Raw genomic sequence first — 27,522 nt, forward strand, 5'->3', positions numbered from 1 at the left:
TATTTGATTATTAAATTCAAAATAGTCCTGGTTTATGCAAATTTCAATAAGATGTAAAATTTTAGATGTAATAATTGGATTTCTAATATTATGGTCTAAAAGGTTTTTTACTAGAATAAAAGTTTCTGTAGGGGGAATACTAGGATTCTCTGTACCTTCCGCTCGAGTACATATACAGGCAAGATATCAACAAAAATAGCCAAACACATAAAAAAGAAAGGAATAACACCAGCTTTTAGAACAAACAACTAAGGCAAATATATTTGACACAGTGGTGTCTACAAACTTAAATGTTCAACTTAAAAAATTAATACAAAAACTTACTTCGGTCAAACTGGTATAACTTTTAACAAACGAATATCAGAGCATAAAAGAGCTTTCAATTCACCTTCTAGACCATAATCATTCTTTTAATGACCAATTTCTGTTCAAAATAAAGACCTTAAGCTGTTTTTATTAGAATCTATGGAAATTAGCAAATTAAAAGATTCAAACATAATTCTGAAGGGCCAACTGGAGACAAATAGTTCTCATGTCAAAAATTGATCACTCAGAAAGGCACTCTGCCAAAACAGCAACAGCTGTAGTGATAATAAATTTTGTGGAATTTTTGAAATCAAAAGGTTTAATTTTTTATTGTTAGATAAAATGAATTTCCATAAAGTAACGGTCGAATTCATCAGTAATTCACAATATATTTAGTTTAAACGTTTCATTTGAAAAAAATTATCTTCCCAATTCTACCTATCTTCAGACATTCTTTATTTAATTGTGAACCATTGGATGCTTTGATTTACACGGATAATGCCCTGTGTTTTATTTGTTGTTGTTCTTCCCTACTGAATCTTGGGTTCCGATCACTATTATCATAATGATATATAATTAAGATAAATTACACACAACCAAACTTACATGGAATCATCTTATATTTCTTATTATGGAAGTCTGTAGTGACTCTGCTGGTATGTGGAGGTGCATTATCATGCACGAAAATTAAATTTTTTTTACTGCACTTTTTCAAAGTCTAACTACAGGTTCTAGAACCAGATCAACATACCTGCGAGCTATTAAAGTTAGTTGAATGGAAATTAAAGGAGTTTTTCACCGCACATATCACTTCCCCAGAAAATAACACTTTCTCCTTTATGTCTGTGAACAGATTGGCTGTTTCCATTCTTGCTTGTCTTCCGCTTTCTCTAAGTACACGAATTCATTGGTTATATAATTTTACACAAATTCTGGTTTCGTGTGAAAATAGCCATTTTGCCAATTTCCAATGTTCCAATTTTGGTGTTGAAGGCACCAATTTAGGCAATCAATCTTGTGCTGCCTGGTTAACTAGGGAAACCCTAACTATCTACTGCTACATAGTCTTTGGGCACGAAGTCCCACTTAAGTTTCTTATCGTTTCAACTGTAACACTAATACCTGTACCCTCCCAAATGCCGCTATTGGAGTTGCGGGTGAAAAAGTGTTAGGTCTCTTTTAACTACTTGGACAATAAAACATCGAAAACAAACCATCAAAAACATCTACTTTCATAATCGAATACAAAGATAAATGGAAAACTAACACAGTGTATACCAGTACAAAGCGGAGTCAGACAGGGTGACTCGTCAAGCCCACTTCCCTTTAATATAATAATGGACGAAATGTTACGCAGACGACGCCGCATTAATCGCTGAGACAGAAGACGAGCTTCAAAGATTAACACACATCTTTAATACAACAGCCAAGAAATACAAAATGATAATATCAGCAGAAAAAACCAAATGTATGACAACATCTAAATATCCACTACGATGTAAAATTGAAATTGATGAGAAAATAATAAAGCAGGAAGCAAGGTTTAGATATCTGGGAATAGATAAAACTAGTTACGGAGATGTTGAAGAAGAAGTACGACAACAAAGCTTAAAAGCAAGTAAAGCGGCGGGATCTCTTAATGACATAATCTGGAAGAACAAACACCTAAGACAAGACACAAAAACATGAATCTATAAAGCAGCAAGTAGACCTATATTAATACACACGGCGAAGACAAGACCTGACACATTTAAAACGAGATGACTACTAGAAACAACAGAGATGAAAATACTCCGACGAATATCAGGGAAAGTCTGTTGGATAGAGAAAGAAGCGAAAAAATAAGAAGAGCGTGCAATATAGAAGACATAAATGGACGACTGACAAAACGGAAACAGGAGTGGAACGAACACATTCTATCAAATGGACGAAGAAGTATTGGCAGACTAAGAAAAAGATGGTGCGATAATTTAAACAATTTAGGAGGCTAATACTGAAGAAGAAACATGCTTTAAAGCCTACATACAAGAAGGAAGAAGAAGAAGAAGAAGACAATAAAACGATCGTGGCAAGCCATTGTTACTTTTTGGCGACTTTATCCTCTATTCTTAAGCGTTCCTAACTCGTGATACCTAGCATAGGTTTTTAACACAACGACCTATGTTACGCCTACCACTGTAGCTATGTCCCTTTGAGACATTCCTTATTCCACAAGACCAATAATCTTTCCCTTTTGCACATCCGTTAACCCCACATAAGACATATTTTTGGTTTTGAAAGCGAAAGTTAGTTTGTTTATTTTGGTTTGGTAATTTACAACTAAAACAAATAGTCTATACCGTACCGGGCTGTGTTATCTGGTTGTTTTATTGGTTTGTTTATTTTTAATAAAAACCTTTATTCTTCGCAACAATATCAAGTTTTTTCGCAAGAAATAAATATTGGTTTGTAAAACATGGTGATTCCATATAAGTTTGGTTGTGTGTAATTTAGTGGTTTCCTCTGGCCTACCCCAATATAGGAGCATTTTTTATTAGATCTTCCGCAAGCCAAGGGCAAGATTGACAATTGAATAGGGGAGGCTATAAGTTGCGCATTACTATTCAATCAACACCCAATAATAAAATAGAACTAATTAAAAGAAATCTCGAACCTAAAGCTAGGAGAAAAAAAATTAATTTAAGTGAATAACAGGGTTCTTGTTAATACCAACAACACCTGCTGAAGATTTGCATTATTATCCGTAAACAACTAAGCCGTAGCATTATAAAAAAATCAAGGAAAGTAGGATTGACAAACAAATATTTGATATGAAAATAATACAATAATTATTTTAATAAAACCTTTGAATGATTGCAATCTTTGTCACTGCACAACGTTACAATAATTTATTGCCCCGATATCATGTGACAGGATAAACCGTAATCGGTATATTATTTTCGAGAAAAATATTGGCGACTTTAGAACGGAAAACAGAATTAACTTTTAGTATTTTTTTATTTATCGGATCTTCTTTAATCTTAATAGATATTTGCTAATATAAAAGGAGACACTCATTCATCACCAATAGACAATTTTAGATTTGAACCTAGTTTTTGCTTGTACAGTAGAAAGATGGTTCCAGTTCTGATTTTATTATTTTTTTGTGTTAGTGTCAATTCCGGATTGGCTAACGTAGGTAAGTAACGTATATTTAAATGAAGAAAAATCGTTTTCTTCTTTCTAATATACATGTTTAAAACCCTTTTTTATTTTCAAATTTTTTGTTTTTATGAGAATTCCTATATTGTTTTCCTATATTAACGTAAAAATATTTATTCTCCTATCTGCCTTTATATTTAATATAAAATTAGTATTTCTTGGGTATAGGTTCAATAAGTAATATTAAATTTGGAACTAGATTTTAATGTCCATTGAAATCAACAATTCGGCAGGAAACCCTCGCTTTTGTCAAGATTTTAAAATGTAGAAAATTATTGTAAAATAAAATATATTTTTATATTATTATATTAGTTATTGTAAAATATATATAAAAAACTTACCAAAACGTAAAACGAGACACTGACATTATTGAATTGACTGAAGTAAAATTAATATCTTATATCATGATGATAGCATGTGGAAGTGGAAGAAGCATAAATTTATCGACTTCGAAAACATCACAATTTTAAAAACCGGACAAAACAAAAAGAAAAGGGAGATATACGAATCAATAGAAATAAAAAAAAAATACCAATGCAATCAATGACAAAAAAGATACACAGAGCATAAATAAAATAAATTTCAATCTGATTTAAATAATAATAAATATAACACCATAAAAAACTCTTAAAGTCATAACACATTTCCACTTTACCTTTTTCAAAAACACCAATGATACGCCACATAAATATAATAATATACTAATGACAGTAAACCATGAGATATCAGATATCAATTTTACTTCAGTCAATTCAATCAAGTCAGTGTCCCGTTTTACGTTTTTGATATATTTTACAATAATTTTTTGTTCCTAATATTCCTTGTCCTAAAGGCAAGGGTTTCCTGCTGAAACGTTGATTTCAATGGACAATAAAATCTAGTTCCAAATTGAATATTACTTATTGACCTAAACCCAAGAAATACTAATTTTATATTAAATATAGTATGGTTCAAGAATATAAAATAGTCCCGCTTTTATTAATTACGTACCATAAACAATATGCTTAGAAATCCGGAGTCTAATTTTAAAAATTTTGTGATTTGTATAATTAAACATACTACAGAGATCACAAACGAACCATTGATAAAATTTATGAATTGTAAAAAAGTAGCACATTTTCATTTTTCATCTTTATAATTCTTTATTGAAACCGTAAGAGCTCTGTCATTTAACACTATCATATTTCAGTTTAATTAATTGCTTACCCTTTCCCCTGCACCTCAAATCTTACACTAAAGCTAGTCGCCAAAATACACTCTTAAGCAATTGTGAATCTGACTTTAAAATCAACTGGAAATTTTTAGTTCTAGACTAATATATATATGCAAATTCCTGGCTAAGTTTCTCCCACCAAGCTAAATACTATCCAAAAGAGATAAATAACCAAAAAGTCCACTTTTATTAAAAGTACTCTCCGTTTGGATATTTTTTAGTACTTTCTCATTTTACAGAATGCCCGAAGGTTGATGGTCCAGACTCCGTTTACTTTCCCCACGAAGACTGTTCAAAATTCTATCAATGTTCAAACGGCGTTCCTTACGTACATAACTGTTCGTCAGGTCTACACTTCAATTCGAAATTGAACGTTTGTGATTATCCAATCGTAGCAGGCTGTGAAGGAGAAATTGTTAATCCGTCTAGCGATGATAATGAAGACCAAAATTCTTGCTTACTTGAAAGTTTTCGTGAGTATATAAGTATTTTTCGTAATATGGTGTATGGTCTTATTCATGGTTTTAAAGATCGTGGTCCAGAATATATTTCTTCTATCAATATTCTACATGTTTCCATAATATTTTGATGAAACTAAGCTGAAGATCTTATCAAAATTTAATAACAATAATTTTTAATGAATTATATGAAAGTAAAAAAAATATTGAATAAGGATATTGATACTAGAACAAAAGGCATAAAAGACCACAACACACTTAATCAAATATAAAAGTGTTATTAAAAATGTAACTTCTGTATATCCATAAACAGTTATAAAAAGTAACGGGAAACTTATTATAACACAACTACACAAAACATTATTGAAGAAATGAACATAATAGGAATCAAAAAAGAGACGAGGGGAAGATAACATAAATAGACAAACTAGTTTTACTAAAACATTACATTGTTATTTCTCATAATAACCATCCTCCCCAACTCTACATATTACCTAATAATACAATAAACAATTTTATATTATTTACAGTTTGTCCTCCGATTGATGGACCAGATTCCATATATTTCCCTCAAAAAGATTGTACCAAATTTTGTCAATGCTCAAACGGTGTTCCATATGAACACAAATGTCCAGACGGCCTTCATTTTAATCCCACATTAAATGTTTGTGACTGGCCAGAGAATGCAGGTTGTAGCGGCTCAGAAACTCATACATGCCCTACTGTCACCACACCATCTACACCAACAGATTCAACCGCTCCGAATTCTAATTCATGTCAAAAAGAAGGCATTGGTTAGTAAAGTAATCAATTTATCTAATTTCTAGAAAAAAATTAATTTTTTTTGCAGTTTGTCCAGCGGTTGATGGACCCGATTCGGTTTATTTCCCACTCAGCGATTGTTCTAAATTCTGTCAATGTTCCAACGGAGTGCCATATGAACATAGTTGTCCAGATGGTCTTCACTTTAATCCAAAATTGAATGTTTGTGATTGGCCACAGAATGCAGGATGCGGAGGTTCAGATGTAGTTACAGACCCTACTATTACACCAACACAAGATAGTGGAAATAACACAAATCCAACCCCAGCTCCTAATGCATGTCAAAAAGAAGGTGTCGGTAAGTCAACTAATATACACCGTATAGTTCGAGATTCTAAGCATCTTTTTTTAGTTTGCCCAGCAGTTGATGGACCTGATTCGGTTTATTTCCCCCTTAGCGATTGTTCTAAATTCTGCCAATGTTCCAACGGAGTGCCATATGAACATAGTTGTCCAGATGGTCTTCACTTTAATCCAAAATTGAATGTTTGTGATTGGCCACAGAATGCAGGATGCGGAGGTTCAGATGTAGTTACAGACCCTACTATTACACCAACACAAGATAGTGGAAATAACACAAATCCAACCCCAGCTCCTAATGCATGTCAAAAAGAAGGTGTCGGTAAGTCAACTAATATACACCGTATAGTTCGAGATTCTAAGCATCTTTTTTTAGTTTGCCCAGCAGTTGATGGACCTGATTCGGTTTATTTCCCCCTTAGCGATTGTTCTAAATTCTGCCAATGTTCCAACGGAGTGCCATATGAACATAGTTGTCCAGATGGTCTTCACTTTAATCCAAAATTGAATGTTTGTGATTGGCCACAGAATGCAGGATGCGGAGGTTCAGATGTAGTTACAGACCCTACTGTTACACCAACACAAGATAGTGGAAATAACACAAATCCAACCCCAGCTCCTAATGCATGTCAAAAAGAAGGTGTCGGTAAGTCAACTAATATACACCGTATAGTTCGAGATTCTAAGCATCTTTTTTTAGTTTGCCCAGCAGTTGATGGACCTGATTCGGTTTATTTCCCCCTTAGCGATTGTTCTAAATTCTGCCAATGTTCCAACGGAGTGCCATATGAACATAGTTGTCCAGATGGTCTTCACTTTAATTCAAAATTGAATGTTTGTGATTGGCCACAGAATGCAGGATGCGGAGGTTCAGATGTAGTTACTGACCCTACTGTTACACCAACACAAGATAGTGGAAATAACACAAATCCAACCCCAGCTCCTAATGCATGTCAAAAAGAAGGTGTCGGTAAGTCAACTAATATACACCGTATAGTTCGAGATTATAAGCATCTTTTTTTAGTTTGCCCAGCAGTTGATGGACCTGATTCGGTTTATTTCCCCCTTAGCGATTGTTCTAAATTCTGCCAATGTTCCAACGGAGTGCCATATGAACATAGTTGTCCAGATGGTCTTCACTTTAATCCAAAATTGAATGTTTGTGATTGGCCACAGAATGCAGGATGCGGAGGTTCAGATATAGTTACAGACCCTACTGTTACACCAACACAAGATAGTGGAAATAACACAAATCCAACCCCAGCTCCTAATGCATGTCAAAAAGAAGGTGTCGGTAAGTCAACTAATATACACCGTATAGTTCGAGATTCTAAGCATCTTTTTTATAGTTTGCCCAGCAGTTGATGGACCCGATTCGGTATATTTCCCACTCAGCGATTGTTCTAAATTCTGCCAATGTTCCAACGGAGTGCCATATGAACATAGTTGTCCAGATGGTCTTCACTTTAATGCAAAATTGAATGTTTGTGATTGGCCACAGAATGCAGGATGCGGAGGTTCAGATGTAGTTACAGACCCTACTGTTACACCAACACAAGATAGTGGAAATAACACAAATCCAACCCCAGCTCCTAATGCATGTCAAAAAGAAGGTGTCGGTAAGTCAACTAATATACACCGTATAGTTCGAAATTCTAAGCATCTTTTTTTAGTTTGCCCAGCAGTTGATGGACCTCATTCGGTTTATTTCCCCCTTAGCGATTGTTCTAAATTCTGCCAATGTTCCAACGGAGTGCCATATGAACATAGTTGTCCAGATGGTCTTCACTTTAATCCAAAATTGAATGTTTGTGATTGGCCACAGAATGCAGGATGCGGAGGTTCAGATATAGTTACAGACCCTACTGTTACACCAACACAAGATAGTGGAAATAACACAAATCCAACCCCAGCTCCTAATGCATGTCAAAAAGAAGGTGTCGGTAAGTCAACTAATATACACCGTATAGTTCGAGATTCTAAGCATCTTTTTTATAGTTTGCCCAGCAGTTGATGGACCCGATTCGGTATATTTCCCACTCAGCGATTGTTCTAAATTCTGTCAATGTTCCAACGGAGTGCCATATGAACATAGTTGTCCAGATGGTCTTCACTTTAATCCAAAATTGAATGTTTGTGATTGGCCACAGAATGCAGGATGCGGAGGTTCAGATATAGTTACAGACCCTACTGTTACACCAACACAAGATAGTGGAAATAACACAAATCCAACCCCAGCTCCTAATGCATGTCAAAAAGAAGGTGTCGGTAAGTCAACTAATATACACCGTATAGTTCGAGATTCTAAGCATCTTTTTTATAGTTTGCCCAGCAGTTGATGGACCCGATTCGGTATATTTCCCACTCAGCGATTGTTCTAAATTCTGTCAATGTTCCAACGGAGTGCCATATGAACATAGTTGTCCAGATGGTCTTCACTTTAATCCAAAATTGAATGTTTGTGATTGGCCACAGAATGCAGGATGCGGAGGTTCAGATGTAGTTACAGACCCTACTGTTACACCAACACAAGATAGTGGAAATAACACAAATCCAACCCCAGCTCCTAATGCATGTCAAAAAGAAGGTGTCGGTAAGTCAACTAATATACACCGTATAGTTCGAGATTCTAAGCATCTTTTTTATAGTTTGCCCAGCAGTTGATGGACCCGATTCGGTATATTTCCCACTCAGCGATTGTTCTAAATTCTGTCAATGTTCCAACGGAGTGCCATATGAACATAGTTGTCCAGATGGTCTTCACTTTAATCCAAAATTGAATGTTTGTGATTGGCCACAGAATGCAGGATGCGGAGGTTCAGATATAGTTACAGACCCTACTGTTACACCAACACAAGATAGTGGAAATAACACAAATCCAACCCCAGCTCCTAATGCATGTCAAAAAGAAGGTGTCGGTAAGTCAACTAATATACACCGTATAGTTCGAGATTCTAAGCATCTTTTTTATAGTTTGCCCAGCAGTTGATGGACCCGATTCGGTATATTTCCCACTCAGCGATTGTTCTAAATTCTGTCAATGTTCCAACGGAGTGCCATATGAACATAGTTGTCCAGATGGTCTTCACTTTAATCCAAAATTGAATGTTTGTGATTGGCCACAGAATGCAGGATGCGGTGGTTCAGATATAGTTACAGACCCTACTGTTACACCAACACAAGATAGTGGAAATAACACAAATCCAACTCCAGCTCCTAATGCATGTCAAAAAGAAGGTGTCGGTAAGTCAACTAATTTAAACCGTATAGTTCGAGACTCTAAGCATCTTTTTTATAGTTTGCCCAGCAGTTGATGGACCCGATTCTGTTTATTCCCCACTCAGCGATTGTTCTAAATTCTGCCAATGTTCCAACGGAGTGCCATATGAACATAGTTGTCCAGATGGTCTTCACTTTAATCCAAAATTGAATGTTTGTGATTGGCCACAGAATGCAGGATGCGGAGGTTCAGATGTAGTTACAGACCCTACTGTTACACCAACACAAGATAGTGGAAATAACACAAATCCAACCCCAGCTCCTAATGCATGTCAAAAAGAAGGTGTCGGTAAGTCAACTAATACACACCGTATAGTTCGAGATTCTAAGCATCTTTTTTATAGTTTGCCCAGCAGTTGATGGACCCGATTCGGTATATTTCCCACTCAGCGATTGTTCTAAATTCTGTCAATGTTCCAACGGAGTGCCATATGAACATAGTTGTCCAGATGGTCTTCACTTTAATCCAAAATTGAATGTTTGTGATTGGCCACAGAATGCAGGATGCGGAGGTTCAGATATAGTTACAGACCCTACTGTTACACCAACACAAGATAGTGGAAATAACACAAATCCAACCCCAGCTCCTAATGCATGTCAAAAAGAAGGTGTCGGTAAGTCAACTAATATACACCGTATAGGTCGAGATTCTAAGCATCTTTTTTATAGTTTGCCCAGCAGTTGATGGACTCGATTCGGTATATTTCCCACTCAGCGATTGTTCTAAATTCTGTCAATGTTCCAACGGAGTGCCATATGAACATACTTGTCCAGATGGTCTTCACTTTAATCCAAAATTGAATGTTTGTGATTGGCCACAGAATGCAGGATGTGGAGGTTCAGATGTAGTTACAGACCCTACTGTTACACCAACACAAGATAGTGGAAATAACACAAATCCAACCCTAGCTCCTAATGCATGTCAAAAAGAAGGTGTCGGTAAGTCAACTAATATACACCGTATAGTTCGAGATTCTAAGCATCTTTTTTATAGTTTGCCCAGCAGTTGATGGACCCGATTCGGTATATTTCCCACTCAGCGATTGTTCTAAATTCTGTCAATGTTCCAACGGAGTGCCATATGAACATAGTTGTCCAGATGGTCTTCACTTTAATCCAAAATTGAATGTTTGTGATTGGCCACAGAATGCAGGATGCGGAGGTTCAGATATAGTTACAGACCCTACTGTTACACCAACACAAGATAGTGGAAATAACACAAATCCAACCCCAGCTCCTAATGCATGTCAAAAAGAAGGTGTCGGTAAGTCAATTAATATACACCGTATAGTTCGAGATTCTAAGCATCTTTTTTATAGTTTGCCCAGCAGTTGATGGACCCGATTCGGTATATTTCCCACTCAGCGATTGTTCTAAATTCTGTCAATGTTCCAACGGAGTGCCATATGAACATAGTTGTCCAGATGGTCTTCACTTTAATCCAAAATTGAATGTTTGTGATTGGCCACAGAATGCAGGATGCGGAGGTTCAGATATAGTTACAGACCCTACTGTTACACCAACACAAGATAGTGGAAATAACACAAATCCAACCCCAGCTCCTAATGCATGTCAAAAAGAAGGTGTCGGTAAGTCAACTAATATACACCGTATAGTTCGAGATTCTAAGCATCTTTTTTATAGTTTGCCCAGCAGTTGATGGACCCGATTCGGTATATTTCCCACTCAGCGATTGTTCTAAATTCTGCCAATGTTCCAACGGAGTGCCATATGAACATAGTTGTCCAGATGGTCTTCACTTTAATGCAAAATTGAATGTTTGTGATTGGCCACAGAATGCAGGATGCGGAGGTTCAGATATAGTTACAGACCCTACTGTTACACCAACACAAGATAGTGGAAATAACACAAATCCAACTCCAGCTCCTAATGCATGTCAAAAAGAAGGTGTCGGTAAGTCAACTAATTTAAACCGTATATTTCGAGATTCTAAGCATCTTTTTTATAGTTTGCCCAGCAGTTGATGGACCCGATTCTGTTTATTCCCCACTCAGCGATTGTTCTAAATTCTGCCAATGTTCCAACGGAGTGCCATATGAACATAGTTGTCCAGATGGTCTTCACTTTAATCCAAAATTGAATGTTTGTGATTGGCCACAGAATGCAGGATGCGGAGGTTCAGATATAGTTACAGACCCTACTGTTACACCAACAAATAATGATGACTGTGATCCTGGTCCAGTTGTACCTAAGCCTAATTCGTGCCAAAAGGAAGGAGTTGGTAATATAATATAGATTAGATAAGTCTTTTCATATTTTATTAATATTTTGTTTTTCAGTATGCCCAGCTATTGATGGACCAGATTCTGTTTATTTTGCATTAAGGAATTGTTCCAAGTTTTGTCAATGTTCAAACGGTGTGCCCTATGAACATACATGTCCCGGATCTCTTCACTTCAATCCAACTTTAAATGTTTGTGACTGGCCAGAACATGCAGGATGCAAGACAGCTACATAAAAAAAATAGAAAATTTTTGTTATAGTATTTGAAATGTTACATTAAATTAAATAAAAAAAATTATTTTTTGACTTTTTATTGCTAGATATGTTTGATCGTATGGGTTAGTTTGTGGTAGACATAAAATATGGTGTGGTGGTAGATCACTATTTTGAGGACCAAGCTTCTCACGTTTTAGCTGGTTTCATAAATATATTAAACACACAATCCAGTGAGCAGGTAGGTACTATCTTTCTTTCTACAATTTTAAGTATACTAAAGAGTGAGGTGAACAGTGGCATAAATATGCTTTTTTATGATTAATAATATATATATATATATATATATATATATATATATATATATATATATATATATTGATATGATTAGTGTTTAAAGAAAATAATTTATAAATTATATACTACATAATATTAGATATAACAAGTATTTGGTTATTTTAAGAAGTTATATACTAGAGAATTTAATAAAAATTATTTATGTGAGGGCATTTTTAAGAAATTAGCATATAATAATTGTAAAAAGTTGTATTTTAATGTTGTAAATATATTTAAGTGAGCCATGTGACTAGGCAACCAGATATACATACTCTGAAGTGACGTTTAAGAATAATTACGAATATAAAGTGGGGTTATAATAATAATGTTAGTTTAAAATGTTCAATTTATATATATTTAATGATTTAAGTGTATATTCTGATCTGAAAAGCCTAAATGTCAACAAAATTATTAATAGAAAAGTATGGAATTCTCTAGATCACCGGAGATGGCCTTGTTTGCGAAATGGTTTGTTCCAGAAAATTCAGACATGTATTTAATAGAACAAATGGAACATGATTTCTTAGCAGATGGTTCTGGAACATCCAAAAAGATATAAATACCCGGTGATTTGGATTCAGTCAGTCAGTCAGAAAGTTTTAGTAAGAAAGTCCATTCAGTTCAATCAGTTAGAGGTCATTCAGTTAGTAAGAAGAATTCAAATCAGTTATAATTGTTCAATATAGTGAGTTAAATCAAAAGTAAGAAACAGTATAAAGAAAATATTGAAGATTAAAAATTATGTTATGTATAAATGATAATTGGATAATGGAAGAAGTATTAATTGAATATTAAAATTAAATAATATATTTGGTGATTGGATATTGGTATATAGAAAAGAAGAATAAATATAAATGCTGTTTGCTGGTTTGCTTGGTGGTTTATAAATGCTGTGAAGAAAAATATCTTAAATTGGTGGAAGCTAATAATTGGAAAAAGTAATTTCACAAAAACAAGGATAACCGAAGCTGAGAAGAAGACATTTGAGTGGTGATTATAATCTAAATAGTGGAAAACAGTCATTTAGGCATTCAGTGACAGAAAGGTACAAAATTTTGTTAATATAATTTAGTTAGTGTCATAACAATTTCAATTTTGAAGATAGTTTGTTTAAATTTTACATTGTCTATAGAATTTAATTAGTTTCATAAGAATTTCAATTTAAAGATAGTGTATTTTAAATTTACATTGGCTAGGTTAGATATATATGTGTGTTTCATAATAGATATAATAAAGATAATTTAAAAAAGTACTAACAAACTAATTCTTTGAGAACCGCGATAAAAACCCTATATTATTAAAAAATACTCATTGCTCATCATTCAAACAAACAATACATCATAACAATTGGCGCCCAACGTGGGGCTCTCTATTTAAAAGAATTAGTTTGGGCAGATAAGTGCTCTCATATAATTAAATTAATTATCAGTAAAAAAAAAATTTATAGATTTTATTTTTAATTATATTTGAACAAGTAAAGTCTCAAAATGTTCAAGGAAAGAAAGGTACAAGAAGCAAAAAGAATGAAGAAGATGTGGAAGTAGAAACACAACCTATACAAGAGGAGAGTTTAGTTCAAGTTCCACAAGATACTGCAGAAATGAGTCCAGAAAGAGAGGAAAATGTCAATATGGCAGCTTTGATGTCATTAATGATGCAGATGAACAAGACAATGGAAGAGAATACGAAAAAAATGGAAGAGAATACGAAAAAATGGAAGAGAATTCAAAAGAAATCAAAGAAGACATAAAAAAATTGGAAGAGAATTCAAAAGAAGTCAAAGAAGACATGAAAAAAATGGAACAGAAATTAGAAGAGAATTATAGAAAATTAGAAAAGAAAATAGAATATAATAATAATAAAATTGTAAAACAAATAGAAAAACAAATGGATAAAAAACTTGAAGCTGCAGAGAAAAAAGTAGCAAATGAAATAAAAAATATTCGGAATGACTACAAGAAAAGGATAGAAAATGAGAGGACAGAAGTAAAGAGGATTATTCAAGATAATAAGATACGATATAGAACAGAAAATAGAGTTGCAGAAATGTAACTTAGAAGTAAAAATTAACGAAGACAGAAGAAACACAGAAAAAAAATTAGACGATATACAACAAAATATCCAAATAAATAGTAATCAAATAAGAAATGTGGAACAGAGAATAGATGATATTTCACAAATGAGAGACATAGGGAGACCTTACTTAAATTTAACAAATGAGACTGGGATTAAATTCTCTGGTAATATAAAAAATTTGCCTCCTAGAGTATACATAAACAGTTTAAAACATAAATTAAGATTAGTGAATAATATTAATGATATTAAAGATTATATTAGAGTGACATTAAATGACAATGCAGCAACTTGGTTTGCTAGTATTGAAAATGATTTAGATAATTTTCAAACATTTGAAAACAAATTTTTAAATTATTATTGGGGTGAATTAGAGCAAGCAAAGTTTAGAGAAATTCTATATTTTGGAAAGTATAATCACAATTTAAAATCAAATATGGTAGATTATGCATTGAAACTGATAACAGTTGCAAAATATTTAGAACCACCACTTAGAGAGGAAGAAACAGTCTTAAATGTATCTAGACATTTTGATGCTGATGTTGTGCAAACAGTAACTGTACAAAATATTCAAACAATAGATAGTTTTATTAATTTTATTCAAAGAATACAAAGAGGCAATATGACAAGTAATAATAACAACAGAAAAAACAATAATAACTTTCAATATAATAAAAATGATAATCAACAATATAGACAATCATATAATAATTATAGATATGGTAATAATTTACAAAATTTTAATAATAATAACAGTAATTATAATAGACAACATTTTAATAACAGTACTAATAATAATAGACAAGATTTTAACAATAGAAGAAATACAGAGCGACCTAACTATAACAGACAGGTAAATTGTGTACTAAGGAATAGAAGCTGCGAAGACAGGGAACGAAATAGTACAAGGCAAGAAAATGTGAGTAGAAGTCATAGTAGGGAAAGACATAGGACATCAAATCCAAGTGGTCAGATACAATCTGACAATTATTCTAATAATCAAAATTTTGTTCAGTAAACTTTCTGAATTACAAGTTAGGCCATTGCTATTATGAAAAACCTTCTGAATTTATTTCTTTAGATGAAGATAAAATTATTGAATCTATTAATTTAATTTATATAAATGCTTTGGTCAAAAATAAAATGATTAAAATTATGATAGATACTGGTTCAGAAAGTACTTTAGTCTCGGAGAATTTTATTTTTAATACATTAAAACTATCAGATATAATAAAGATTCCAAAAATTAAAATTGTTGGTGCAAATAATAAGAAATTGGGTGAAATTGATAAACTAGCCAATTTTAAAATTAATATTCTCAATAAAGAAATTAATATGCAAGGATTTATTGTCAAGGATTTATGTGTTGATATATTAATGGGAAATGATGAATTGGAAAAGAAGAAAGTAAAGATAGATTTTGAAGAAAAAATGGTAACTTTGGAAGGGCAAATAATTAAATTTATGCAGAAAGATGAGGTGGAAGAAGGAATAAGAGTTGATAGGATATTATTAAAAGAAAATAATGATGTTTATGAAGAAGAAATGTATTTTGATGATAGGGAAATGTCCCAAAAGAATGTAAAGAATAATTATTGTAGTGAATATTTAAGGAATGGAAATTTTAAGCAGATGGATGCCTACGAGGTGGAGTGCGTAAAATTGGAAGCAAGGAATAATGAGTACAAAATGAAGAATAATTTTATTTGTAAAGAAGAAGATATGATAAAAGTTTTAAATTGCCCTGAAGAATATAAATCAATAGTCGTTTCCATATTGCAGCAACACAAGAGACTTGTCAATAAAGAAAATAGAATTGAACAAAATTATATCCATAGTATAAAAGTTAAAGAAGAAAAAGATTTTAAAACAAAATCATACCCAATACCATATAAATACAGAGAAGAAGTAAACAAAACAATTAATAATATGTTAGAAGATGGAATCATTGAGAAGGCAGATACACGTTTTATAAAACCTATGGTAGTAGTACGTAAAAGATCAGGTGAAATCAGGTTATGTTTGGATGCAAGGAATATTAACAAGATCACTGAAAAGCAATTTGAAGCACCAATGAGTATAGATGGAATACTAGGAAGAATTACAGGAATGTCATTTTTCACTAAAATTGATTTACAGCATAGTTTTTGGTTAATACCTCTAGAAAGAAAAAGTAGACAGTATACAGGATTTCAGATAGATGGAGTAGTATATCAATTCAAAGTAGTACCATTTGGACTTCAATCATCTTGCAGTGCTTTATGTAGATGTCTTCATGATATTTTGGATCAATATGAACATTTTGTAATTCACTACATTGATGATATATTAATTTTTTCTAAAACAGCTGAAGATCATGAGAAACACCTAAAAATTATAATTAACAGATTAGACAAAGTTGGACTAAAAATAAATCAAGAAAAATGTACATTTTTTCAAAAAGAAGTAATATATCTAGGTTATAAACTTAATACTAAGGGAATCGAAATGGATCCAGAACGGACACAAGTCATTCAGGAATATAAAACACCACACAATTTAAGAACTTTAAGAGGATTCATTGGAATAATTAATTATTATAAAAGGATGATACCAGATCTAAGTATAAAAGAAATTCCATTACTTGAACTACTGAGAAAAGGTGTAAAATGGAGATGGGATCAGAGAAAAGAACTAGCATTCCAAGAGATTAAAAACATTTTTCTGTCAAATTTGAAAATATACTATCCTGACTACACACAGCCATTCATATTAAGAACAGATGCATCAATAGAGAGATTATCAGGGGTATTATTACAAATACATGATGGGGTCGAATACCCAATACAATTCATTTCAAGAATTACAAAGCCACATGAAAAGGGTTACTCAGTTTCAGAATTAGAACTAGCAAGTATAATACACTGTGTCACAAAATTAAGATTTTATTTGTTGGGTAATGAATTTACAATAGAAACAGATCACCAAGCTTTAACATCTATATTAAATAACAAATATGGAAACAGTAGAATACATCGGCGGAGTCTAATATTGAGTGAATACTCCTTTGAAATCAAATACATTTCTGGAAAATCCAATATAGTGGCAGATGCTTTATCAAGGTTAGAAAATACATCACAAAAAGGGCAGCGAACAATAAAAATTGGATTAAATCAATTAGTAGAAAGTACTGGATTATATTCTAAAAAAGATATTATAAGAGATCAGATCAATTTGAGTGAAAAACAAAAAGTCCTTAAGAAAGATGGAGTTTATTATAAAATAATAAATGGCATAGAAGTATATGTAATAACTAGAACTTTAGCAAAGAAAATATTGAAAAATTTACATAACAATTATATGCATATTGGTTCAAGAAAGCTATGGATGCTATTTAGGGACAATTATTTTGCAAAGAATGACATAAGTATAGCAAAAGAAATTACTACCCAATGCCCAATATGTCAACTAAACAAAGAAAAGAATTTCAAAAACCAGAACACATAAATCTAATGTTGTATATGAAAAACTAAATATAGTGTCCATGGATTTTATCTCAAATTTAGTTCCAAGTCCAACAGGAAAAAAGCATATACTAGTGATAGTTGATTTATATACAAAATTTATTAAACTATATCCCTGCTCAAGAACAAATGTTAAAACATTGAAATTATATATTAATCAATTTTTCGAAGAAATAGGACCATTTAGAAATTGCATAATAGATAATGCTACATATTTTAACAACCAAAAATTTCGAGCATTTTGTGAGAAAAAGGGAATCAACAGTCATTTTACAAGTATCAGACATCCTCAGGCAAATCCTGCAGAAAGATATATTAAAGAAGTTATAAAATATTTAAGAATAGTGTGCCAAGATCAACATGAAACGTGGCAGCAACATATACCACATGTAGAATATTTTTTAAATAATACACATAATTTAAATACAGAGGAAGTACCAGAATATTTAATGTTTGGCCATATAGGAAACAGAAAATGGATTAGTGAATATAATCAGGATATGTTAGAACAAGTAATGCAGAAAGTGAATAACCGAATTAGGAGGAAAGCTGAAAAATATATCAGAAGACAAAATCGAAAAATAAAAAAACCAATCACATTTCAAAAGGGAGATAAAGTGTTAATTCGTTTACTTAGAAAAAGTAATGTTAAAGAAAACCGTTGTAAGAAATTGCAACCAATGTTTGAAGGTCCATACAGAATTGAAAATCAGAATGGACTAAATAGTTATGTGTTAATAGATGCAGAGAACAGACTAAGAGGCATGTTCCATATCAACTACATCTTTAAGTATTATGAAGAGAATGAATAATGTTTTCTATACTTTTAACATTAATAATAACAACTGTTACTGACATATCCATTTTATTCAATAGACTTGATTTTTTAAATAAATGGTAGATTTCATTATTGTGAATAAATTTGACATACTTGTTGAATTTTGTACATATGGAAATTGTTTGGTACCCTAAAAATCATAATTTGGGGTTAGATACAGAATTGACTGTGTAAATGTCTTTATAAAAAGTGTAAAACTTACCAATTTATATGGATGAAAGCCTTTTGAATGGAAATAATTCCTAGATTTGTATCCTAACATCCACGGTAAAATGTAGCAAACACAAACATACAACACACAAACTTCCATTTGACATGACAGTTTGACATAGACAGCGAACAGGGATGTATTTAATAGAACAAATTTTAAATAAGAAATTAAATTAGTGGACAAGAAAATTAATATTTAAAAAAATAATAAGTAAATTATTTATTTTAAATATTATTTTGGGGTATTGATATGATTAATGTTTAAAGAAAATAATTTATAAATTATATACTACATAATATTAGATATAACAAGTATTTGGTTATTTTAAGAAGTTATATACTAGAGAATTTAATAAAAATTATTTATGTGAGGGCATTTTTGAGAAATTAGCATATAATAATTGTAAAAAGTTGTATTTTAATGTTGTAAATATATTTAAGTGAGCCATGTGACTAGGCAACCAGATATACATACTCTGAAGTGACGTTTAAGAATAATTACGAATATAAAGTGGGGTTATAATAATAATGTTAGTTTAAAATGTTCAATTTATATATATTTAATGATTTAAGTGTATATTCTGATCTGAAAAGCCTAAATGTCAACAAAATTATTAATAGAAAAGTATGGAATTCTCTAGATCACCGGAGATGGCCTTGTTTGCGAAATGGTTTGTTCCAGAAAATTCAGACATGTATTTAATAGAACAAATGGAACATGATTTCTTACCAGATGGTTCTGGAACATCCAAAAAGATATAAATACCCGGTGATTTGGATTCAGTCAGTCAGTCAGAAAGTTTTAGTAAGAAAGTCCATTCAGTTCAATCAGTTAGAGGTCATTCAGTTAGTAAGAAGAATTCAAATCAGTTATAATTGTTCAATATAGTGAGTTAAATCAAAAGTAAGAAACAGTATAAAGAAAATATTGAAGATTAAAAAATTATATTATGTATAAATGATAATTGGATAATGGAAGAAGTATTAATTGAATATTAAAATTAAATAATATATTTGGTGATTGGATATTGGTATATAGAAAAGAAGAATAAATATAAATGCTGTTTGCTGGTTTGCTTGGTGGTTTATAAATGCCGTGAAGAAAAATATCTTAAATTGGTGGAAGCTAATAATTGGAAAAAGTAATTTCACAAAAACAAGGATAACCGAAGCTGAGAAGCAGACATTTGAGTGGTGATTATAATCTATATAGTGGAAAACAGTCATTTAGGCATTCAGTGACAGAAAGGTACAAAATTTTGTTAATATAATTTAGTTAGTGTCATAACAATTTCAATTTTGAAGATAGTTTGTTTAAATTTTACATTGTCTATAGAATTTAATTAGTTTCATAAGAATTTCAATTTAAAGATAGTGTATTTTAAATTTACATTGGCTAGGTTAGATATATAATGTGTGTTTCATAATAGATATAATAAAGATAATTTAAAAAAGAACTTACAAACTAATTCTTTGAGAACCGCGATAAAAACCCTATATTATTAAAAAATACTCATTGCTCATCATTCAAACAAACAATACATCATAACAATATATATATTTATATATATATATATATATATATGTGTATATATATATATATATATATGTGTATATATATATATATATATATATATATATATATATATATATAATATCTTATGTCGGCGTTGCATATTTTGTCCTGGTAACTCCCTCCATAACTGTTTGAACACATTTATATTCTTTTTCGAATAAATAGGAATGTTAGACTTAAATACGTCTCTAAATTTCCCAAAAGCCGCCCAGCTATAACTATATCATTTTTTGAGCATCACTTTTTATTGTCAGTGATTAAGACAATATCATCAGAAATGCGGAGGGATTCAAATGTTTACATTCAATATTCACACCAACACTATCCCATTTTAGATATTTAAAAGCTTATTCTGACGATGCTGTAAATAGTTGACTTTTCTTTGTATCTGATATTTGTCTGTATATTCGTAAAGTTTTGCGCTTTTAGTCGCAATCTTCCTAGCATTATCGTTTCAGATTTGTAGAATTTTTCTTTCAGTTTCATGAAAATCTATTTATCACACTACACACCACTTGCATCCCACTCTTAATCTACTGCATACATCTATATCTATTTCCTCATTACTCTGTAATGACGATCCTGGTATCTTCCCGTAGCTGTATTTTTTCTGGATTTTTTTTTGTTTAATTATGAGACACCTTGTTTCTTTTTAGAGATGACACCTAGTCAGGAGCCGCATGACAAGCTGCAATTATTTTTTTTTATTTTGTTAGGGTCACTGCCGCTGATTTGTTTTATCAGACGGTCAGAGCAGGTTGGTTTATCAGTAGAAATTAGTTGTAGTCTATTTGTATCCATTGCATTTACTAATTCTCTGGCTTTTGGTGTTGTTAGTCTAGATTAGGGGGGCACTTAATACAATATAACTAAGTAAAATTTAGTGCAGTTTATTATAATACTTTTAAACTGTTTACTTTAAAATGTAATTTTATTTTTAAGAAAATAAATTGTTACATTATTTTGAATTAAACTTAAGTTTCACACCTAGTACAAAGGTATGTTGCTTGCTCATCCTCGTCTTTTTCTCCAGCACAGGAGCAGCGTGCCCAACCACAGCGTTTTGGCACATTATTCGTCTTTCATAGGATTGCGACCAAAAGTAACCACAATAGATGCACTGAGCATCCCCCTACTCCTCAGATTCTTCTTTTTCTTCCTATTTATTTCTTTCTTTGTTTTTCTGTATATTTTAACCATTAGTTTGATTTGTTTTAGAGATGATTACGAGTTTTTTGGTGACCTTCTTTTTCTTTGACGGGTTTTCTTTGTTTTGTTGTGACTCAAAAAGGTCATTATTGTAAGGTGATTAAGTGATTATAGCAGTTTTTACGAACGAAAATTACTGTCTTTCGCTGTTAGTCATCCATGAACAACCAAGCATTTCAACGTTACTTTTAGCAATTTTTTCTTCCCATGTTTTTTTTTTATTTTTTAATTTCTGGTAGCATCCTTAGACTCTGGTTTAAGGCTGAGGAGTCTCTTCGGGTTGGGGTTAGAGGGTTGTGCAGATACTGAAACATCCGGCTGATAATCAGTCGTTTTAGCTGGATCAAAATCAGCGTCTGTAAAAATATGTCGATCTATCCGCCAGATTCCAGTAGCTCTAAATGAATTTATGGGAGATGCCCTGCTAGCTGCGCTTATAAAGGCCTGGCCAAATAAACTTGCAATCTGGAATTGGGTCAGTATACGCCCAGGATGTCACGCCAGCTATTTCTTTCCTTCGTTAATATAATACGTGCTTAGAGGCTTCATAAAACCCACGTCTAAAGCATTTACATGGAAAGCATGCCCACCTAACAACAAAAGCACTTTCTGACATTTCTTAAAACGTTTCAGATACAACAAAAATACATCACTTTGAATCCACCCCGATTCGTGGCATTTGCCCCAAGATCCAGTTGGTGCTCCGTCCATTAATTTATCTTTTATACGCTTACAAGGAAAAATAAACATCGTGGATGTAGTCTCCAACAACACTAAAACATATGACTTATTCTTCTTCTTTTTATGTAGACATGACTCTGTCTGTATTTCAATGTGCCTCCAGTAAGTTGTCGTTTCATCGTTTTCGTGGTCTTCCTACTAATCGTCTTCCTATTGGGGAACCATCTCTTGCCGTCTAAAACATATGACCGTCGTCATTATTTTCCCTCGCTCTGCGAAAGTGAAAATTCCTATCTGTCATTTTCCAGTTGAAGCTAATATCTTAAAGTGGCTTTTTGGAACCGTCCACACTCCTGTTTTATCGACGTTATAGATATGCTGAGGTTGAATTTGATATTTGTCAATAGCTAATTTAACCAGATTATAAAATATTGTTCTGAAGCTATTTTCTTGTGGCATTTTAAATTAATTTATATTTAAATGGGAATAAGCCACAATTAAAGGTTAAAATACTTTTATTGACGTTTCAATTTCCACTTCGGAAATCGTTCTCAAAATACAAATATTAGTAAATTAAACAAATTTTGTTTTTTGTTACTTAGTGAAAAATTCTTCTAATAATTTAATTTTATCTGACTCATCTATATTGACAATTCAGACATACCTTATACATTTTAAAGTAGACGACTTTAAAATGATATTGCCAATATTGTTGAGTTGCGTTCCTGGGACGACTTTACTTATAAGATAGTTCATTCGATTACATGAAATCAACTTTAACTTGAGAATATCCGTCAGAAAAGATCATAACATGTAATTCGTCTTTAAAAAGACAAATACATGCCATGATGACAGTAAAATTCTCCTGTCAGTGATTCCATAGTAAATTATGAGGGAAAAAACCAGGAAAAAAACCTCATAATACTATCCCGACATGGTAAGTATTTGATCGTGCATTTAGTTTACCTTCAATAAACACCAAATTCCGATTTTATATGTTTGTTATTTAAAAAACATAAATGATGTATTCTCTATATATGTTACTGACTTACCAATACTGGTATTTTTCTTTTAATAACTTCCTCTTTCAATATGGGTAACCATATCCTACTACATTCTGCCGAGGAATTCGCGACACAATTGGTCTCATTTAGCATAATTAGAGCCGCTTCTTTGATTTCTCTCTTTTTACCATCCGTTTCTTTTAGGACTATATTTGAATCATTCCATTGAACCCTATGTTCATTATCCCATGCGTGTTTACAGATTTGAGATCTATCAAATTCTCTATTTTTAATATAGGATTGATGTTCACTTATTCTAACATTTAATGGTCTTGATGTTTCACCTAAATAAAACTGATCGCATTCACAAGGTATTTTATAAATAAATAGTGAACTATCAAAATTTTTATTAAATATTTTAAAACCAATTGCAAATAAAAATGACACATTTATAAAAATTACACAACATTTTTTAAATAAATTATCAAATATTGAATTTAATCCAAATAATACTTTAGTAAGTTTTGACATAAATAGTTTATTTACGAATGTGCCATTAGATAAGACTTTAAATATAGTCAAGACAAAATTAGAAAGTGATGATACATTGGCAACTAGAACAAGACTAAATATATCAGCTATAATGGAGTTAATAACATTATGTACTGATAATACATACTTTCAACTAAATAATGAATTCTATAAACAAAGTTTTGGACTAGCAATGGGCTCTAGTTTATCTCCATTATTAGCAGATATATTTATGGAAGATTTTGAAACAAATATTATTTCTAAACAAAATTTAAAACCCTTAATATGGTGGAGATATGTAGATGATGTATTCTCAATATGGCCTCATGGATCAGAGTTGTTGGACACATTCCTAAATGATATAAACGATAAAGAAGAGACAATAACATTTACCATGGAAAAGGAATATAATAACACATTACCTTTTCTGGATGTTTTAATCTCTAAGAACGATACTGGATACGAAACTCAGGTGTATAGAAAACCAACACACACCAACAGATATTTAAATTTCAAATCAAATCACAATATTAATATTAAAAAGGGAATTATTAAATCCTTATACGATAGAGCCAAAATTACTTGTTCTAACGAAAATTCGTTCTTGGAGGAAAAACATTTGTTAATAACTGTTTTATTAAAAAATGATTATCCTTTATCGTTTATAAATAAGGAATTTTCAACAATCGATCGAATAGAACAAAACAACTTAGAACGAGATCCTACAGCATATGCAAGGAATAATACGAAGAAAATAACAATACCATACATAAAAGGATTGTCGGAAAAGCTTAAAAGGATAGGAAATAAATTCAACATTTCAACAACATTCAAAACAACAAACACGTTGAGATCTATTTTGTCCAAAACCAAACCTAACAATGAACAAGAAAGGACAAAGAATTGCATTTATAAAATACCTTGTGAATGCGATCAGTTTTATTTAGGTGAAACATCAAGACCATTAAATGTTAGAATAAGTGAACATCAATCCTATATTAAAAATAGAGAATTTGATAGATCTCAAATCTGTAAACACGCATGGGATAATGAACATAGGATTCGATGGAATGATTCCAATATAGTCCTAAAAGAAACGGATGGTAAAAAGAGAAAAATCAAAGAAGCGGCTCTAATTATGCTAAATGAGACCAATTGTGTCGCGAATTCCTCGGCAGAATGTAGTAGGATCTGGTTACCCATATTGAAAGAGGAAGTTATTAAAAGAAAAATACCAGTATTGGTAAGTCAGTAACATATATAGAGAATACATCATTTATGTTTTTTAAATAACAAACATATAAAATCGGAATTTGGTGTTTATTGAAGGTAAACTAAATGCACGATCAAATACTTACCATGTCGGGATAGTATTATGAGGTTTTTTTCCTGGTTTTTCCCTCATAATTTACTATGGAATCACTAACAGGAGAATTTTACTGTCATCATGGCATGTATTTTTTTTTTAAAGACGAATTACATGTTATAATCTTTTCTGACGGATATTCTCAAGTTAAAGTTGATTTCATGTAATCGAATGAACTATCTTATAAGTAAAGTCGTCCCAGGAACGCAACTCAACAATATTGGCAATATCATTTTAAAGTCGTCTACTTTAAAATGTATAAGGTATGTCTGAATTGTCAATATAGATGAGTCAGATAAAATTAAATTATTAGAAGAATTTTTCACTAAGTAACAAAAAACAAAATTTGTTTAATTTACTAATGTTTGTATTTTGAGAACGATTTCCGAAGTGGAAATTAAAACGTCAATAAACGTATTTTAACCTTTAATTGTGGCTTATTCCCATTTAAATATAAATTAATTTAGATTAAAAAACTTCTCAACAGCAACTTTATTGAATCCCTGCGCTCGTGCAGATGATGTGGCTTCAGGTTTACTAAGGCTTATATCTTTATGTCTTTTTAAAAAGCCTTACAGCCAATCAACAACAGCCATGCCATTCGTTACATTAAATTGGTATGCCGTACGATTAAAACTAGCGTTTTCAGCTCACAAGGGTTTAGTTCATAAAATCGCCCCTCCATAAGTTTAATATAAGTCACTCTCGTGTTTAGGGGGTGGAAACAGTTCTGAAACGTCCCAACTTTTTTTCTACAGAAGTAAAATGATGTGGGTTTACCTTTTATGTGGCCACATACCTTTCAAGCGTGATTGTAGAATTTCAAGGGTTTGCGATGATTTTTCGTACCTCATTTGATTCGATATCACGCTGAAGACTGCTTTCGTCATCGATTCCTCACTCCAGGAATGTTGTTTGGTTTTTCTTCTGTATATTCTAATCATGGTGCTTATAAAAAATACAATAAAATCTAGGTAGGTAACCAACGTAGTCTAAGTACAAGGTAATGGGGCAAAGTGGGGTATTGTATACGTGCAAAGCACGTATTTTTCTATCAAGACGCGCCATAAACGTAAATCGAATAATAATTAACTGATGTTTGTAAAGGTCACGCATCTCCTGAGAACCAGTCGACTGAGATACACGCTGTTCTCGAATGTATAGGCATTTCTGCAAAACAGAAAAACCCCGCTTTGCCTCGTTAGCTCAGTATGCCCCAATCTCCCCTTTTGCTCCAAATTGTCAATAACATCTGTTTATATCACGGTTTGTAGACTTACTACGGTTGCCTCTTCCGACTGGGGTGGGGATGCTTGAGTTACGTCACCAGAGTAAAAAAGAATACAAAACCCTTTTATTATCACAGTTTGTTCGTGGTAATTATCTTTCAGTTTATTATTTGCTTTATTATTTATCGTTTCTTAAATATCTCAGTTTACTTTATATTTGAAATTTTGGTGTTGTTTTCTATAAACACTTATTTTGAATGATCGAACAAACGTTATTTATTGTAGTTGCACATCGTACCCATCGTCTTCGTATCTTTTTATAAGGTAGGTTAAAACTTTAAACTTTCATTGTGTATTAACGTAATAATAATGTTGATGAAATTTTAGAATGCCAGGCACAGGTTGTAGTGTGAAGGAAAGATATTAAAAAATTATGTAATTCGGTAATTCATTCAATAGTTAATCCAGTATTGATGGAAATTCAGTATACGCGACAAATTTTTAGTCTAAAATGGAGATTGAAGTCCTAGATTTATGTAAATCCTGCATTAACATTGGATAAACGTTAACAACAGGTTCTGATTAATTTTAAGTACCAAACTGCCTACATATCAACAGTTTTCCATAATTAGGTATTATAATCCACTATCTTTACTATTTTCCACACGTCAAAGACATCTGTACTCTCGTGACGTAATTTCGTTCATTGGTAAGTCGGAAGAGGCAACCGTAGTAAGTCTACGAATCGTGTGTTTATATACATTTTTTTTACGTTTCAGACGTCACTAGACATTACTTTTACACTAGAATTTTATTATTTTTTCTTTTATACATTGATTGGTTTTCTCTGGAAGAATAATATAATTAAAAATAAAAAGAAAACACAGTTAATTACACAACAACTTTTTTACATTGAGGTCTATTACATAC

General features: G+C 32.0%; 1 protein-coding gene across 1 annotated transcript in view; it reads left to right on the plus strand.

Annotated features, from left to right (window-relative positions):
* Positions 1 to 3,333: 3,333 nt before the first annotated feature.
* LOC140442405 (uncharacterized) overlaps positions 3,334 to 27,522 on the plus strand; it is a 79,144-nt gene continuing 54,955 nt past the window's right edge. Inside the window, exons 1-22 of the mRNA XM_072533479.1 lie at positions 3,334 to 3,484; positions 4,960 to 5,193; positions 5,709 to 5,972; positions 6,029 to 6,298; positions 6,353 to 6,622; positions 6,677 to 6,946; positions 7,001 to 7,270; positions 7,325 to 7,594; positions 7,650 to 7,919; positions 7,974 to 8,243; positions 8,299 to 8,568; positions 8,624 to 8,893; positions 8,949 to 9,218; positions 9,274 to 9,543; positions 9,599 to 9,868; positions 9,924 to 10,193; positions 10,249 to 10,518; positions 10,574 to 10,843; positions 10,899 to 11,168; positions 11,224 to 11,493; positions 11,549 to 11,821; positions 11,880 to 12,055. Coding sequence (XP_072389580.1) covers positions 3,421 to 3,484; positions 4,960 to 5,193; positions 5,709 to 5,972; positions 6,029 to 6,298; positions 6,353 to 6,622; positions 6,677 to 6,946; positions 7,001 to 7,270; positions 7,325 to 7,594; positions 7,650 to 7,919; positions 7,974 to 8,243; positions 8,299 to 8,568; positions 8,624 to 8,893; positions 8,949 to 9,218; positions 9,274 to 9,543; positions 9,599 to 9,868; positions 9,924 to 10,193; positions 10,249 to 10,518; positions 10,574 to 10,843; positions 10,899 to 11,168; positions 11,224 to 11,493; positions 11,549 to 11,821; positions 11,880 to 12,055 — 5,601 coding nt within the window. The 5' untranslated portion in view covers positions 3,334 to 3,420. The remainder of the gene's footprint in view (positions 3,485 to 4,959; positions 5,194 to 5,708; positions 5,973 to 6,028; positions 6,299 to 6,352; positions 6,623 to 6,676; positions 6,947 to 7,000; positions 7,271 to 7,324; positions 7,595 to 7,649; positions 7,920 to 7,973; positions 8,244 to 8,298; positions 8,569 to 8,623; positions 8,894 to 8,948; positions 9,219 to 9,273; positions 9,544 to 9,598; positions 9,869 to 9,923; positions 10,194 to 10,248; positions 10,519 to 10,573; positions 10,844 to 10,898; positions 11,169 to 11,223; positions 11,494 to 11,548; positions 11,822 to 11,879; positions 12,056 to 27,522) is intronic.

Source organism: Diabrotica undecimpunctata, chromosome 5, assembly GCF_040954645.1.
Source record: "Diabrotica undecimpunctata isolate CICGRU chromosome 5, icDiaUnde3, whole genome shotgun sequence".
Lineage (NCBI taxonomy): Eukaryota > Metazoa > Arthropoda > Insecta > Coleoptera > Chrysomelidae > Diabrotica > Diabrotica undecimpunctata.